The sequence below is a fragment of the Hemiscyllium ocellatum genome, chromosome 4 (assembly GCF_020745735.1).
Source record: "Hemiscyllium ocellatum isolate sHemOce1 chromosome 4, sHemOce1.pat.X.cur, whole genome shotgun sequence".
Lineage (NCBI taxonomy): Eukaryota > Metazoa > Chordata > Chondrichthyes > Orectolobiformes > Hemiscylliidae > Hemiscyllium > Hemiscyllium ocellatum.
In genome coordinates, this window is record NC_083404.1 from 106,430,900 (window position 1) to 106,448,966 (window position 18,067).

General features: G+C 40.5%; 1 protein-coding gene across 1 annotated transcript in view; it reads left to right on the forward strand.

Moving 5' to 3' along the window:
* Nucleotides 1-9,123: 9,123 nt before the first annotated feature.
* The window catches only part of pth1r (parathyroid hormone 1 receptor), a 170,441-nt gene continuing 161,497 nt past the window's right edge, over nt 9,124-18,067 (forward strand). The window contains exon 1 of the mRNA XM_060824047.1: nt 9,124-9,258. Coding sequence (XP_060680030.1) covers nt 9,124-9,258 — 135 coding nt within the window. The remainder of the gene's footprint in view (nt 9,259-18,067) is intronic.

Genomic DNA, 18,067 nt, shown 5'->3' on the forward strand with positions numbered 1-18,067 from the left:
TTCTTTCTTGACTGTCTTATCACTTTGCATGCAAATAGTGTTCATCCTCTGGTTCAGAAGTTCTTGAGCACTTCTCACAATAATACCTTTTACATTATACTGTTTCTGCAGTTGTTCTCTCAAAGAGCATGACTTCATATTTGCAATATTGAATTAGATCTACTATCTACATGCTTACTTCATGAATCTGCTGGTCTCCTCCTGAAGTATGCTACTTTTCTGCTTGAGTATTCTGTATTGTCTGTGAAGCTGGATACAGGAAGTACAATCTCAAAGTACAATAAATCAAGAAAACTAATGGTCCCCAGGAGGGCCCTACTGCATAACACTATCAGAAAAGCACCCATTCATCATTTCTCACTGCCTCCTATCCCTTACCAATTTACTATGTAAGTCCTCAGTAGTAATGCCATGTGTTTTCTATTTTCCAAATCAGCTTGTTGTGAGGTATTTTATCAATGTACTTTTGAATATCCATGTAAAAATTATTTACTGAGCTATCTTTAATTAAGCCTCCTTGTTAGTTTGTCAAATAATTTGATCAGATTTGTCATTGAAAAACATGGGATAATTTTTATCAATGACAATAATTTCTCAGTTCCAAGAATTGCTTTGGAATGATTTTAATTGTCAGCTTTATCCCTCAAGTTTATTGCAATGATGAGAAACACATAGTCCACTGCAAACATCTAGCCAGAGAATATTAATTAGTAGCTCCTATGAAGCTGTCCCATAGTGTTTTGAAGTAATTCCAGGATTCCTATCTCCACAACACTACCGGTAAATTCTACTTGTGATCACATTACATTTACTGGTTGAAACTTGTGTCTACTGGTTCTAACCCATCACCCAAGATTAATTTTAAACAATTTTTCTCAAGATGGAAATCTCCAGAGTAATCCTTACAACTCTTAGTCCTGATGCTGTGGATTAGCCTCAGGGATTCCTTTGCACAGTCTCTAATGCTCAAGTATTTCATCTGGTTTTTGGATGACTAATGCTAAGCTTAGTATTTAAGGCTCAGTCTGATCAGAATAGATCTCTGCCATTACTTTCTTCCACTATTGACTTTTTATTTGCTTTGTTGATTGCCGTTCTACATTAGGTCTCCTCAAACACTTCCATCTCCTCAAATACATTCAGCCCCAGTTTTGGCTTTTCAGCATTGCTCATGCTCATGAGCTATGTTCACTATTGCAACAAAATATTAAAATGGTAATTTAGTTAAATTTTACCTGAAGATACCATTTGAATTGTAATTGTCTAGCGATGGAGGAAAGTTTATCACTGTAATGAAAAACTCTTCATCCTTTTACATTATGGAGGTTGCATTTATAAAAGCTTGTTAAACCAGTCCAGCTGATTAAGTGAATAAAGTAGATTTATCATTAGTGATATGATTAAAGAACAAAGTACCTTCATTTAAAGTCCATCTATCATTGTCTCAAACACTTTCACACCATCCCCAAATAATTCTTCACTTCCTCAGCAGTGAATTGCTATGGTATGCAGCATCTGCAAATGTAACTATTTTACCTTGACTTGCAGAATCTGGATTACATATGAAAATAAGGATTTTGGCATTGACACTGAGTGTATCCAATCCACATCAAAGAGGAGTTTCTTCAGCAAATTAAAATAATCAAGAGGCTAAAAGGAGGGTAAATAAATATAATAGCTACTAAAATGTCCTAAGGAAAATAATGGGCCTAACGGTTGACACATTCCCTGGACCTGATGGTTTCCATCCGAGTAAGTTAAAGGAAATATCTACAGAGACAGTCGATGTACTAGTTGTAATTAGCCAATAGTCTTTAGATTCTGGTGAAGTCCCAGATAATTGGAAAGCTGCCAGTATAACACTTACATTCAATAAAGGAGGAAAGGAGACAAGAAACTGGTAACTATGAGCCAGTTATCTTTGTGTCCATTGTTGGAAAACTTGTAGTTTTACAAACAATATAATAGCAGAGCTATTAGAAATACATAATATAATCAAGTAGAGGCAACACAGCTTTGAGAAGGTGAAATCATCCTTACAACTTTATTAAAATCATTTTAGGAGGTAACAAGATTCCTAATATACTCACATTAATATTTACCCAGGAATTGTTAGAGGGAAGAAAACCCACTCGTGGATGACAATAAATTGTTTCCCTGATCACTGACATTGGTCCCCATATTGCTCGTATTGACCTGCCCCGAATACCTGATCCATCCACACCCTCTCCAGTGATGCCAACCTGTCCACGCTCTCAATACCCACCTTTTGTCTTTCATGAGTTACCTTCCATCTGTACCCCACCCACACCCACCTACTTTCCTTTCCCACCTGCCATGCACCTACCTTCTCAGGAACTCTCAGAGTAATTATGGGACCTTTGAACATTTTACTTATTAGTATATGGCAGCTATTGCCATAAAAGGAAGTGGTTTTGGTTTCTGTGACAATCTACCCAGACGTTGCCTGCGAAGTTTGCAGAGTTTATCTGATGGATCCTGCATTGACATCCGTCTGGAAAAAACCCTGGGAAGGTACATCAGCAACCTTTAGTCTGATCTTGGTCAGAAATAGGAATTTCCAATTTCCAGGTTTTAAGATTCAGGGTTCAGAAACTAATACCATAGAGTCATAGAGTTATACAGCACAGAAACTGACCCTTTGGACCATTTATTTGGATGGGCCAGCCATAATTTTAAGAGTGCACTTTGTTTAGATTTCTCCAAGACAGGAAATAATTTCCCTGCATCTAAATAAATGATTCAATCACTCTATCATTTCAATCTCCTCGATTAGGTTACCACTCTTCTTCCATTTTAAGTTTAGTTTCTTTAACATCTCCTCATTGTTTAATGCTTCACCCCTGTGAATCTGGGTTGCAGCCTGCCCATGGTTAATGTAATCCCCTCTGATTTGTGGCGTCCCAAACAGAATGTAGTTACACACTATCAGGAGGTAATAAGACACAATAAAGACTTCTCTTGATTTTGGCTGGGCAGGACGATATCACAATCAGAGAGAAGAGTGCTTCTGTGGATAACATGAAGTTAAGCTGTGGAACACAACACTGAACAGGGTCCAGTCAGGATAGAAAGCTGTGAAGACACTTCCATCGCCTTTGTTATGGACTACGCCAGACCGCGCAAAACATTTTTAAGCAGGCAGCCCCAGACTATAACTTTGCAATTTGTTTCGGTAAGTGAACAGTGAAAATTACCCGGAGTGAGGTAGTTAGGTTGACTACTAGATTTTAAAACAGACAAAGATTTATTCACAAAATTATTACACAATGAAACACGAAGAACAGAATAAAGAAAGCCTACAGAACCTCAACCTATCCAACTAGACTTGATTATGCTGTTCCGAATATACACAACTGTCCCAATAAGGAAACTCCCTTTAAAAACCCAATATAAATGGAACACATGCTTAAGGTTGAAATTGAAGGGCAGAAAAGAGAGAGAGTTTCCACACAGCTCCCTGTTGAACTTCCCGGTTCAAGACTCAACTAAAACTGCTCAGCTCAGCTCAGCTAAAGAGCTGACCACTTCCCTCTCTTTATACAGGTCACTTTGAAAGCATGACCACTTTGGCCTGAAGTCTCACCTGTTAACATAAAAACAAAAAGCCTCTCAAAATCCTTTCTATCTCTGGACCAAACCAGTCTGATCAGAGCCTGGCCCGGTTTATTGCCCCTCTGAAAAAAAATCAAGGACGCGGAACAGCTTTTAGGAAAAAAAGGGATGAGTTTTGTGACATCTTCCCCTGAAGAAAAAGTGAACCATCAATACCATTCAAAAACCAGTTAGTAGTCTAATCACACACATACACTATACTAACTATAAACATGCACAACGACATGCAAATTCAGGCCGTAATACACCCACCGAATGCCTCCATATCTCATTCGAGTCTTAATAACGCATCAGCAATCACGTTTTTGCAACCTACCACATGTACAATTGTCAAATTGAACGCTTGCAACAACAAGCTCCATCTGAACTGTCTGGCATTTTTGTCCTTAAATTTTCTACAAATTTCAATGAGTTGTGATCAGTGTATACGATTGACTCAGATGTATTGCTGGTAATATAAACACTGAAATATTGTAAGCCCGCCACCAAGCTTAAAGTCTTTTTCTCCACGGTTGGATATTTCTGTTGATGAATGTTCAACTGTGGCTAATACTGGGGCAGTGGTTAATACAGGTTTTAGGCTGTCAAATGCCTTTTGACAGTCCACTGTCCACTGAAACATCTTGCCCTTTTTAAACAATTTGCTGAGTGGAGCAGCCACACTGCTAAAGTTCGGCACACACTTTTGGTAAAATCCACTCAACCCCAGGACCGTGGTACTGCTTTTTTCATCGATGGTATGGGGAATTCACCAATTACTTTCATTTTTGCATCTCATGGGGCCATTTGTCCATGTCCAATTACATGGCCCAGGAAGGTAACTTGGGCTTTGGCAAATTCACTTTTAGCTAGGTTTACCATCAAGCCTGCCTCCCAAAGTCGATCGAATAACTCTGATAAATGCTGTAAATGTTCCTTCTGTGAGTGACTAAAAATCACCAGGTCATCATGATATAACACACATTTGGGCAAGGGGCAGCAATGACCTTAGTAGTCAGTCTCTGAAATATGGCTGGAGTTTTTTTCATACCAAATGGCATGACTTTGAACTGATATAGTCCATTTGGCATTACGAAAGCCAAAATTGACATTGCTGTCTTTGACAGAGGTACTTGCCAATAGCCTCTGAGCAAGTCCAACTTTGAAATGTAAGTTGTTTGTCCCACTTTTTCAAAGCAGTCCTCCAATCCTGGAATTGGATATGCATCAGTTTTTGTAACGGCATTGACTTTTGCGATAATCCATACATAACCGTTGGGAACCATCTAGGTTTGGCATCATGAGTATGAATGAGCTCCAGTCACTGTAACTCACTTCAATTATTCCATTTTGGAGCATGTGCTCTATCTCCTTCAGAACCTTTGCCAACTTTAGAGGCTATGCCTATAAGGATTTTGCTTCAAGGGAACAGCATTTCTTATACCCGCATCATGCACAATTAGGTTAGTACTTCCTAGTTTATTCCCACATATCTCCTCATGTGATAGTAATAACACTTTCAGCTCATTTTGATTTTCTTGTGGAAAGTAACTCAATACTTTGACAACTTCCTCATTGTCCAATTTGATTTGAGGAATGTCCAATTCCGAATCCTTTGAACTTGGTTCTTCCTTCTGTGCTGTAATCTTAACACCTTCTCCTCTTGCTTTCCTTCCCTGTCAAAATAGCTTTTGACCCAATTCACAAGACACACTCTGTGAGATTTCTTCTTGTCTGGAGTCCTTATCAGGTAGTTCACCTCATTCAATTTCCTCTCAATTTGATAAGGTTTTTAAAGGCTCACCTGTAACTCGAAGCAATATCAATACATTATCCCCAATTGCAAAATTGCGAATTTGTGATTTTTTTTATCCACTGCTTATTTCATTATATGCTGTGATACTTTTATATGACATCTAGCCAACTCTCCAGCTCTATTTAATTCTCTAAAACTTGACACATGATCCAAATTATGTGGTGTCTGAATTCTGACTTATTAATTTCTCCTTAATAAGTTTTAACAGTCGTCTTACTTCATGCCCAAAGATTAATTCAAATGGACTGAATTTGGTCGATTCATTTGGTGCATCTCTGATTGCAAAAGGTACAAACGGAATTCCCTTATCCCAATCATCTGGATAATCCTGACCATAAGCCCTCAACCTGGTCTTTAATGTTTGATGCCAACTCTCTAGCACTCCCTGCGATTCCGGATGACACGCAGTAGATTTGAATGCTTTATTCCCACATTATCCATAACCTCCTTGAATAGTTTGTATGTGAAGTTTGATTCTTGATTTAACTGGATCTCTATTGGCAGTCCATATCTAGTAAAACATTTTAGTAATTGTTATAAAAACCTTTTAGCTGTGATGTTGCATAATGGAATGGCCTCTGGAAATCTAGTCGACATGTCCATTATTGTTAATAAATACTTATTCCCACTTTTTGTTTGAGGTAGGGGACCATGAAATCAATCAAGACTCTTGTGAAAGATTCCTCAAATGCTGGAATAGTTATTAAAGATGCAGGTTTTATAACTGCCTATGGTTTTCCGATTAGCTCACATATCTGGCAGAATTCAACTATATCCTTATGTAGTCCAGGCCAGAAAAAATGTCTTTGTGTTTTCTTCACCCCTAAATGACCTTCAAGTGATAGCTCATGTGCCACTCGCAGCACCTCCTTTCTATATCCTACTGGCAAAACAATTTGATGAATCTCTGCCCATTTCTCATCTGCTTGAATGAGTGATGGCCTCCTTTTTCTCATTAAGACATCATTTGTTAAGTAATAACACACAGGGATGAATTCACTTTCTTTCTCAGTAAATGCCTTATAATTGTTTTAACTTCTCATCTTTCTGCTGTAATTCAATCAGCTTAGTAGAACTGAAGATACTGGCATGTTTACCTATTACCTGATCAAAGAAAGTTTTGGATAAATCTATATCAGCTTCCTTACCTGTGCCTTTTGAGCTCTCCTGCTTCAGCTTGTGCCTCTGTCATCTTGTGATCACACAATCAAGGAAAATTCCTGGATAACGGTCCTTCATTTCTTCACTTGCCTATGTCTCCACTGGCTTTTCAACTAAAGTAGGCAGCACACCTATCATTTGCAAGAACAAATTATATTCCTGGAACAGAGAGTTTGACTAGTACACCTACCTCAAATTCTCCACTCTTCTCTGGACTCTCTAGCTCACTTTACATAATTGAGCACTTTTTGTTTCACCATGAATTCCTATTACCAGTACTTTTTCTGGCAATAGTCTCCCAGGAGTGTATATCTCCTTATCCTTCAGCATACAGACTGAGAGGATCCTGTGTTCCTTAACACTGTAACATCCTAACCTATTACTCCTGGCTTATGTGAATAAACTTTACCTTTACATGTATATATTTTTAAGCAGATCTTCTCCTTAATCAAGCTCTGATCATCTTGTACACTCTGAGGCAGTTGTCTAACTTCCCTTGTGCTTTTTGTTATTAGTCCCCAACAAAACTTCCAGACTTGTCTGGATTTCCTGTATCTGCTTTCTCCCAGCCCACTAACACTGTGATTTTGTGTGGCCCACTTTATTACAATGAAAACAGCGGAGCTTTTTAACTTTTTTTGTCCCCCATAAGGAATTGTTTTTTACCCTGTGGTAAATTATCATTATGATCTTCACTGAGATCTACTTTTCCCTTTGCGCATGAGGATTTCTCTTTGCCCCAATTTCTATCCTTCATGGACTGAAATTCATTCTGGAAGCCAAACCGGGTTTTATGGACCAGCTCATAATCATCAGCCACTTCAGCTGCTACCCTTGCTGTTTTAACTCTGCTCTTCCACATGAGTTTGCACTACTTCCTCACTCAGCCTTTATCTCCAGACTTTTAAGTTGAACTTCTTCTTTAAGTGGCAGTTTTTGAAGTTCAAAAGTTCACTCTTTATCCTCTCTTCTGCTGCTCTCTCTTTTTCTCTCTGTTCTGCTGCTCTCTCTCTCTTTCCCTCTCTTCTGCTTTTAGTCGTAACTAAAACTATTTCACTTCTGCTGCTCTTTCCTTATGTCCTGCCTGTAACTCAAGCTGCTTCATTTGCAACTGAATTCTTGTCATCTCTATAGATTCTGATGGTTTCTCCAGCAAGTTTAAATGGTGAGCTACTGTTGTAATTATCTCTCCTTTCCTCACTGAAGCAGGCAGTTCCACTTCCAGCTTCTCTGCTAATTCTTCCAACTTGGTCTTATTCCCCTTTTGCAGAACTTCAAAAGTCACCTCATCCGCATCCAGAAAACCTCTGGCAACTGAAACAGCCACTCCTATCCCAAACTTTGTCTACCCAAACAAACCAACACCCGAAATAAAGACACTAGCATCTACCACTCGCTGTTTAAAATCCCGCAAAGAGCCCCCAATCTGTTATGGACTAGGCCGGACCACTCAAAACATTCTTACGCAGGCAGCCCAGACCAAAACTTTGCAATTTGTTTCAGTAAGTGTACAGTGAAAATTACCCGGAGTGAGGTAGCTATGTTGACTAAGAGATTTTAAAACAGACAAAAATGTATTCACAAAACTGATACACAATGAAACACAAAGAACAAAATAAAGAACTCCTACAGAACTCAACCTATCCATCTAGACTTGATTATGCTGTTCTGAATATACACAACAGTCCCAATGAGCAAACTCCCTTAAAAAAAACCCAGTATAAATGGAACACATGCTTACAGGTTGAAATTGAAGGGCAGAAAAGAGGGAGAGAGCATTTCCACACGGCTCCCTGTTGAACCTCCCAGATTCAAGACTCAACTAAAATTGCTCAGTTCAGCTCAGCTAAAGAGTTGACCACTTCACTCTCTTTATACAGGGCACTTCTAAAGCATGACCAACTTTAGCCTGAAATCTCATCTGTTTACATATAAACAAAAGGCCTCTCGAAACCCATTTCATCTCTGTACCAAACCAGACTGATCGGAGCCTGGCCCGGTTTATTGTCCCTCTGAAAAAAATCAAGGACAGATCTCCTTAAGCCATGGAACGGCTTTTAGAAAAAAAGGGACTAGCTTTGTGACACATTGGTCTCGAGTGGGTTAAAATCTTAGTGTAGCCAAGTGGAGGGCAATGTTCTCACCCATGGCACTGCCCGTCATTGCATGACTAACTAATATTGGTGGCTAGGTTCTCTCTGCTCTTTTTGAGAAACCGTTTTTAAACACTAAGCTCACAAAAACCTAAAGCTGAATGTTTGTTCGGACTGCTTCATTAGTGTTTGTTTTGGTCTACAGCCGCACACAACTGAAGCACTATCTACACATAAAAAAAAAGCCAGCTCATCCTGATCATCAAAGACATATTCAAGGCCTGTGATAATAATTAACCATTGTAACCAATAGCTAACTTATGGACAGACAGGTTTCTGCTGGAGTGTCGCAGCAGTTTTGACTGGAATCTTGCACAGGAAACGTCTTACGGGATGAGATTCTGGTTGATTATGCTTGTGTGTGTTGGGGCAGTTGCCATGGGGAACGGAGCCCCAGTTCTACGGACGCCAACATCCAAGGATGCATTGTATGCTGCTATCTACAAATACAATGCAGGTTCCAGCGAGATGAACCTATTTAAGCTCTTGGGAGCCTCCTGCATTGCAATCAAGGTAATAAAAATGGAGCTGAAGTGATGGAATTAGGAAAGAGGTTTCCCAGTGAGCCTGCGTGCAGCTTGCTTTTATTGCTGCAGAACTGGGAGTAGGAGCAGGGTGAGCCAGCACATCAGAGGGAATCTAACCAAAGGTGAGGCAAGCAAGAAAAAAATTATAATGGGCTCAATTCACCTGTCATTAACAGAACTGCAATGTTTACAAAATGGGGTCAGCAGCATTATGGATCCATTATCATCAGTGACAAGTGATTGGTAGGTGTTCACAACCAACATCTGTTAAGCGACTGGATTTATTTCATGTCAGAGTCCTGTGGTGTAAATAGACCCTTTAATCACCATTTTAAATTGGAGCTTGGTAAGAGACAGTGTCAAGCACAGTTTAACATGTTCCTGCCCTCCAAAGATTTTGTTTTGAATTGTTTCTGTAGCCCCTGGACGGCACTTCACAAAATGTTTCTTTGCTGGCAGAAGCCCAGTTCTAAACTGTGTGCTGCATCCACATATTCCTTGTGCAGGTTATTTTATCTTGAAAGCATCCTAGCCGAGACAAATCATGCACATAGTAGTATTGTCACCCAACATTCTTTGCTGCTGGTTAGTGATCAGCTGATTTTAATTCCATCCTCCCAATGGCAGTATTTTTAAAATCTTTTCTCATACACTCCACCCTCTTCCCCTAAAAGGATAAATGTGGCTCAGTCAGCGCTGGCTGTTTATTGGACCTGAATCCTCTCTGTGTGAGTTATTGGCTGGATTTAATAGGGTGCTATATTCCCTTTGTTTCTAATAATGTGTTTAAATGAAAGTGAAAACTAGTTGCAGCTGTGCTATGAGGTCACATGACCACAGCAAGTCAGTCTGTACTCAATGTACAAATGCATTTCTCCAAACATGGCCCTTTTTCTTAATAAAGAAAACAAAAAGAGATTGCATGTATTAATATTTGCAGTTTCAAATTATAAATCCAAAAATACAGATAAAAACAAAATGATCATTCTTGCGGAAAAAAAACAGTACTAGCTCTCATGTATTCCACATTCATCAGTCTCTTTACATGCATTGGATACATAAGCTGTAAATTATGCAACACTTCCAATAGTACTTACGTGTTGTTGGCTATTCATTGGTATCTGTTTGTTCCCAAGGGTTTGTTTCTCCTCTAACTACAGGTGTTTGTAGTGAGTGCTGTTACCATGGTAGACTATTGCTTGTCTATTTCTGTGTTGGACAGTGATGGATCTTTGGGACGGTGTGTTGTTCTGTACTTTATGCAGGTGGTTGGATCATATCTTCCTAAGCAGCTGCCTGAAAAGGAGGATCAGTTTCTCTAGTTGTAGGTTAATGTCAGTATTTGCAATAATGATCATTCCTGTTCACTGTGGCCAAGGTCAGAACCATTTTGCTCAGGACACAAGTTGCCAAATGGGGGCTGACTCTTGTTGAGGGCATTGACCTTTTGCACTCTGGCTATCCGGTGCTCAACTCTGGCAAAGATTCAGCAGTTTCATCCAAGTGGCATTTAGCCCTGTTGTTTCACCTTGATTTTGTCCATTACTCCAATTCCGACTGCTGCCTTCAGTAGTTTTTTTACCATTGGAAACTACATTTTAGTGTTTTTTTCAAACATTGCACAATTTCACCAGCAGTCGATGAGATTTGATGGTCTTACTCTCAGAATAGACCTTGACAAGATAATCACTTCCTCCAAAAGACCTAATCCAAGTTTCATTCATGATCTGTCTGGGATGTAATGTGTCTTGCTTGCTTTCATTTTCATTACAAGCTCTGCACTAGGTGATGTGATCTCATTGCTCATGTTGAGCACATTTTTATAGCCTTACCTAAACTGGACTCAGTTCTTTAATGACGCAGCTTTAAGTGTTCTCCTTGGAGAGAAGGAGGCTAAGAGGAGATTTGATAGAGGTTTTCAAAATCGTGATTGAACTGGATAGGGAGAAACTGTTCCTGCTCATAAAAATACACGAGGGCATACACTTAATGATGTACAAAAAAGCATCGGTTATGCAAGAAAAGAACTTTTCATCAGTGAGTGGTTAGGGTGTGGAATGCATAACCTGGAAATGTGGTGGAGACAGTTTCAATTGAGGTTTTCAAGAGTACATTTGATGATTAATTGAACAGAGATTATGTACAAGGATAGAGGGAAATTGGCACTTGGGAGTATAACAGTTGCAGGCATGATGGGGCTGAGTGGCACCTTCTATGCCATAATGATTCTGTGATTCTGTAAGAAAGAAAACTGGTGTGATCTGAAGAGAGAAGTCATCGTTCTACTTTTTTGTATCAAAATAGCAACAGGGAAACAGAACATGTACCTAAACTCCACATATCCACTTACACATCCATTAATACCCTTCCTTCTACATGCAGTAATTTATACGTTACCTGGTTCAGAGTCATAGAGTCATAGAGACGCACAGCATGGAAACAGACCCTTCAGTCTAACTGCTGACCAGATATCCCAAACCAATCTAGTCTCACCTGCCAGCACTCGGCCCATATCACCCCAAACCCTTCCTATTCATATACCCATCCAAATGCCTCTTAAATGTTGCAATTGTACCAGCCTCCACTGCTTCCTCTGGCAGCTCATTCCATACATGCACCACTCTCTGTGTGAAGACGTTATCCCGTAGCTCTCTTTTATTTCTTTCCCCTCTCACCCTAAACCTATGCCCTCTAGTTTTGGATTCCTCGACCCCAGGGAAAAGACTTTGCCCATTTACTCTATCCATGCCCCTCATAATTTTGTAAACCTCTATAAGGTCACCCCTCAACCTCCGACGCTCCAGGAAAACAGCCCCAACCTGTTCAGCCTCTCCCTATAGCTCAAATCCTCCAACCCTGACAACATCCTTGAAAATCTTTTCTGAACCCTTTGAAGTTTCACAACATCTTTCCAATAGGAAGGAGACAAGAATTGCATGCGATATTCCAACAGTGGCCTAACCAATGTCCTGTACAGCTGCAACATGACCTCCTAACTCCTGTACTCAATTCTCTGACCAATAAAGGAAAGCGTACCAAATGCCTTCTTCACTATCATATCTACCTGTGACTCCACTTTCAAGGAGCTATGAACCTGCACTCCAAGGTCTTTTTGTTCAGCAGCACTCCCTAGGATCTTACCATTAAGTGTATAAGTCCTGCTAAGATTTGCTCTTCCAAAATGCAGCACCTCACATTTATCCGAATTAAACTGCATCTGCCACTTCTCAGCCCATTGGCCCATCTGATCAAGATCCTGTTGTAATCTGAGGTCACCCTCTTCGTTGTCCACTATACCTCCAATTTTGGTGTCATCTGCAAACTCACTAAATGTGCCTCTTATGCTCGCATCCAAATCATTTATGTAAATGACAAAAAGTAGAGGACCCAGCACTGACCCTTGTGGCACTCCACTGGTCACAGGCCTCCAGTCTGAAAAACAACCCTCCACCACCACCCTCTGTCTTCTACCTTTGAGCCAGTTCTGTATTCAATTGGCTAATTCTCCCTGTATTCCATGAGATCTAACCTTGCTAATCAGTCTCCCATGGGGAACCTTGTCGAACGCCTTACTGAAGTCTATATAGATCACATCTACTGCTCTAACCTCATCAATCCTCTTTGTTACTTCTTTTAAAAGCTCAATCAAGTTTGTGAGACATGATTTCCCACGCACAAAGCCATGTTGACTATCCCTAATCAGTCTTTGCCTTTCCAAATGCGTGTACATCCTGTACCTCAGGATTCCCTCTAACAACTTGCCCACCACCAATGTCAGGCTCACCGGTCTATAGTTCCCTGGCTTGACCTTACCACCCTTCTTAAACTGTGACACCACGTTAGCCAACCTCCAGACTTCCGACACCTCACCTATGACTATCCATGATATAAATATCTCAGCAAGTGGCCCAGCAATCACTTCTTTGGCTTCCCACAGAGTTCTGTGGTACACCTGATCAGGTCCTGGGGACTTATCCACTTTTATGTGTTTCAAGACATCCAGCACTTCCTCCTCTGTAATCTGGACATTTTTCAAGATGTCACCATTTATTTCCCTACAGTCTATATCTTCCATATCCTTTTCCACAGTAAATACTGATGCAAAATACTCATTTAGTATCTCCCCCATTTTTTGTGGCTCCACACAAACGCCGCCTTTCTGATCTTTGAGGGGCCCTATTCTCTCCCTAGTTACCCTTTTGTCCTTAATGTATTTGTAAAAACCCTTTGCATTCTCCTTAATTCTATTTGCCAAAGCTATCTCATGTCCCCTTTTTGCCATCTTGATTTCCCTCTTAAGTATACTCCTAATTCGTATATACTCTTCTAAGGATTCGTTCGATCTATCCTGTCTATACCTTACATATGCTTCCTTCTTTTTCTTAACCAAACCCTCAATTTCTTAATCATCCAGCATTCCCTATACCTACCAGCCTTTCCTTTCACCCGAACAGGAATATACATTTTCTGGATTCTCTTTATCTCCCAGTTTCCAGCCGTCTCCTTACCTGCGAACATCTGCCCCCAATCAGCTTTCGAAAGTTCTTCCCTAATACCGTCAAAGTTGGCCTTTTCCAATTTAGAACTTCAACATTTAGATCTGGTCTATCTTTTTCCATCATTATTTTAAATCTAATAGAATTATGGTCGCTGGCCCCAAAGTGCTTCCCCCACAGAAACCTCAGTCACCTACCCTGCCTTATTTCCCAAAAGTAGGTCACGTTTTGCACCTTCTCTAGTAGGTACAACCACATACTGAATCAAAAAATTGTCTTGTACAAACTTAACAAATTCCTCTCCATCTAAACCCTTAACACTATGGCAGTCCCAGCCTATATTTGGAAAGTTAAAATCCCCTACCATAACAACCCTATTATTCTTACAGATAGCTGAGATCTCCTTACAAGTTTGTTTCAATTTCCCTCTGACTATTAGGGGGTCTACAGTACAACCTCAATGAGGTTATCATCCCTTTTTCATTTCTCAGTTCCACCCAAATAACTTCCCTGGATGTACTTCCAGGAATATCCTCCCTCAACACAGCTATAATGCTATCCCTTATCAAAAACACCACTCCCCCTCCTCTCTTGCCTCCCTTTCTATCCTTCCTGTAGCATTTGTATCCTGGAACATTAAGCTGCCAGTCCTGCCCATCACTGAGCCATGTTTCTGTAATTGCTATGATATCCCAGTCCCATGTTCCTAACCATGCCCTGAGTTCATCTGTCTTCCCTTGCATTGAAATAAATGCAGTTTAATTTATTACTCCTACCTTGTCCCTGCTTGCCCTGGCTGTTCGACTTGCATCTTTACTTAACTGTACCAGTCTCAGATTGATCTCTTTCCTCACTATCTCCATGGGTCCCACCCTCCCTACCTTACTAGTTTAAATCCTCCTGAGCACCTGTAGCAAATTTCCCTGCCAGTATATTAGTCCCCTTCCAATTTAGGTGCAATCCGTCCTTCATGTACAGCTCAATTCTACCCCAAAAGAGATCCCAATGATCCAAAATTGTGAATCCTTCTCCCATATACTAACTCCTGCATTCATCTGCTCTCTCCTCTTATTCCTGCCCTCACTAGCTCATAGCACTGGGAGTAATCCAGATATTACTATCCTTGAGGACCTCCTTTTTAAATTTCTGCCTAACTCTCTGTAATCTCCCTTCAGAATCTCAACCTTTTTCCCTTCCTATGATGTTGGTTCCAATGTGGATAATGACCTCTTGCTGGCCCCTCTGCACCTTCTCTGAGACATCCTTGATCCTGGCACCAGGGAAGCAACACACCATTCTGCCTTTCGCTACTGGCCACAGAAATGTCTGTCTGTACCTCGGACTAGGGAATTCCCTAACACAATTGATCTCTTGGAACCCGACGCAACCCTCGTTGCATTTGAGCCAGTCTCAATACCAGAAACTTGGCTGTTTGTGCTATGTTCTCCTGAGAATCCATCACCCCCTACATTTTCCAAAACAGCATACATGTTTGAAATGGGTATTTTCACAAAAGACTCCTGCACTAGTTGCCTACCTCTCTTACCTTTCCTGGAGTTAACCCATCTATGTACCTATATCTGAGACTTTCCCCCCTTCCTATAACTGCTATCCATCACATAGTGTTACTGTTGCAAATTCCTCATTGCTCCTAACAGCCTCTCCAACCGATCCATTCAATCTGATAAGATTCGCAGCCAACAGCATTTATGACAGATATAATCCACAGTAACCCTTAAGCTCTCTTTAAACTCCCACATCTGACAAGAAGTACATATCACTCCATTAAAAGCCATGTTTGCTCCTTCACAATCTACAAACCCAGAAAATAACACCATCTTATTTCTCTACAAACACAGCCCCAGGTTAAATTAATAGTTATGGCTTATATTTTAAGTTTAATCAAGAGACATATCTCCAAAAACATATATTCAAAAAAGAACCCACTCTACTCACTACTGCCAATTCTCTGTAGACCACACTTAAAAAAACGATTAATTTATCTGATTCTGTGCTGTGAACTTCGCTCAACAGTTCCTCCAAGATCAGTTGTAAATTTCACTGTTTGTTAATTTTCCCAGATGCACTCTGATGTCCAACGATACATGAATTCAAACAGCAAAGGCAGTAACTGCGCAGGTTTTCTTTCTCTCTCTCTCACTCTGTCTCCTGCAATGACCTCACCATGTGCTTCCTTTGTCTGCTCTTCTCCCTTTTAAAATTGCTGTTGTTTTGGACCTCTTTCCCCAAAGTTCCAAAACAATGCAACAGTATAAGAAACAGTAATTGCTGCTCCTAGAATTTGAGGAAATCATCTCCAACACCTAAAAAACCTCAAAAAAGGAGCACCTGTTATAGCCAGAAATTTTTCCCATCCTCCATCTTGGATTACCCAGAGATACAGAGCATTTACCCAGAGAGACAGAGAGCTAAGAGTTGTTAAGAGATTGTTATCCACAACTGAACAATCTTCCACTTTTGATTTGTGTACTTTCTACCCGTCTAATTCATACCCTGCAGGAAGAGGCTAATGTGACATAATTCTAAGCTGAAAATGTGTTGCTGGAAAACCGCAGCAGATCAGACAACATCCAAAGAGCAGGAGAATCGACGTTTCAGGCATGAGCCCTTCTTCTGGCTCATGCCCAAAACGTCGATTCTCCTGCTCTTTGGATGCTGCCTGACCTGCTGCGCTTTCCCAGCAACACATTTTCAGCTCTGATCTCCAGCATCTGCAGTCCTCACTTTCTCCTGACATAATTCTAAGCTTGCTTCAGAATCCTAAAGACTTTGCAAGACAGAAATCATAGAGGGTCTGCTTAAAATTTGTCAATCTTTGTTATATATCGGTCAGTATCCGAAGACTAAAGGATTACAACTATTACACCCATTCAAACAAAGGAGAGAGGAATAAAAAAAAGCCCGAAAATGCATGCCTATCTATAATTTTTATGTGGGTGAATCTTTTCAAAAATTATTCCAACAGATGAGGAATTTCTATTCTGAAGGTAATGAATCTGTGGAATTCTTTATTGCAAAGGGCTGTAGAGGTTGGGTCATTAAGTCCATTCGAAGCAGGAATTGAGAGATGTTAAGTCTGTAAAGGAATTAAGAGTTGTTGGAAAATATTAAGAAACTAGAGTTGAAGATTATCAGATCAGCCAGGATTTTATTGAATGCTGGTGCAGAGTTGATGGACTGAAGATAGATGCAAAATGTGACTCTTGGGCCATTGTAGCAGACACACGCAGGAGTTTACCAGAGTCACAGTATAGTAGGACGTGGAGATCTCTGTCAAGGAAGGCCATGGGATGCTTCTATATGGGTTGCGAGCATATTAAAATTTATTCAGATGTATATAGCACAAACCATGCTGTACAAATACAGTAAGAGTTTGAATGTGATGAGATTACTGAAACCTTGTAACTGCTTCCACCTCCCCACCTCAACCCCACTTCCCACATCACCCGAGAAAAGCAGTCTTGCATAATAGAGCAAGTTCTGACATACAGCAGCTCTGCACTCCTGTGCAGTCTGAGACCCGTGGAATGTGTTCGAAAATTGTGAACTGCAGATGCAACTTTAAAGGTCACATGTGATCTTTTCTACTTCCCAGAAATTATGAGGATTAATTTGTAGTAGTTAACGACACGGTCAGGATTGCTTGTGGCCAGGATTCTAAACTGTAAAGATGACCAATGCGTGAGGTGCACATGCAGAGGTTTGTGGTGGTAGATGTCTTCAATCTCAAATCTGAAAGAATGATTAATGCAATTGCTCCTTGAAGGGGCATATTGCTCACAAGTGTGGCCTGTTCCCTCAGACAAAATATAACAAACTTATTCTGCCCACATGTGGGGGCAGCACTTGTTCATTGTGTGGTTGAAACTGGGGGCAAGATTGGAAGACTTTCCAGATTGCACTCGAGAGGGGCAGTTGCAACTTCACTTGTTATTCCAGATGCCTCTTTGCCCCACCAACCATAAGACGTAGGAGCAGAAATTAGGCCATTCAGCCCATCGAGTCTGCTCTGCCATTCAATCATGTCTGATATGTTTCTCAACCCCATTCTGCTGTTTTCTCCCTGTAACCCTTGATCCCCTTGATACTCAAGGACCTATCCATCTCAGCCTTAAATATACTCAATGACCTGGGTTCACAGCCCTCTGTGGCAATTAATTCCATAGATTCACCACTCTCCGACTGAAGAAGTTTATCCTTATCTCCAATCTAAGAGGTCTTCCCTTTACTCCAAGGCTGCGCCCTTTTGTCCTAGTCTTTCCTATCAATGGAAATATC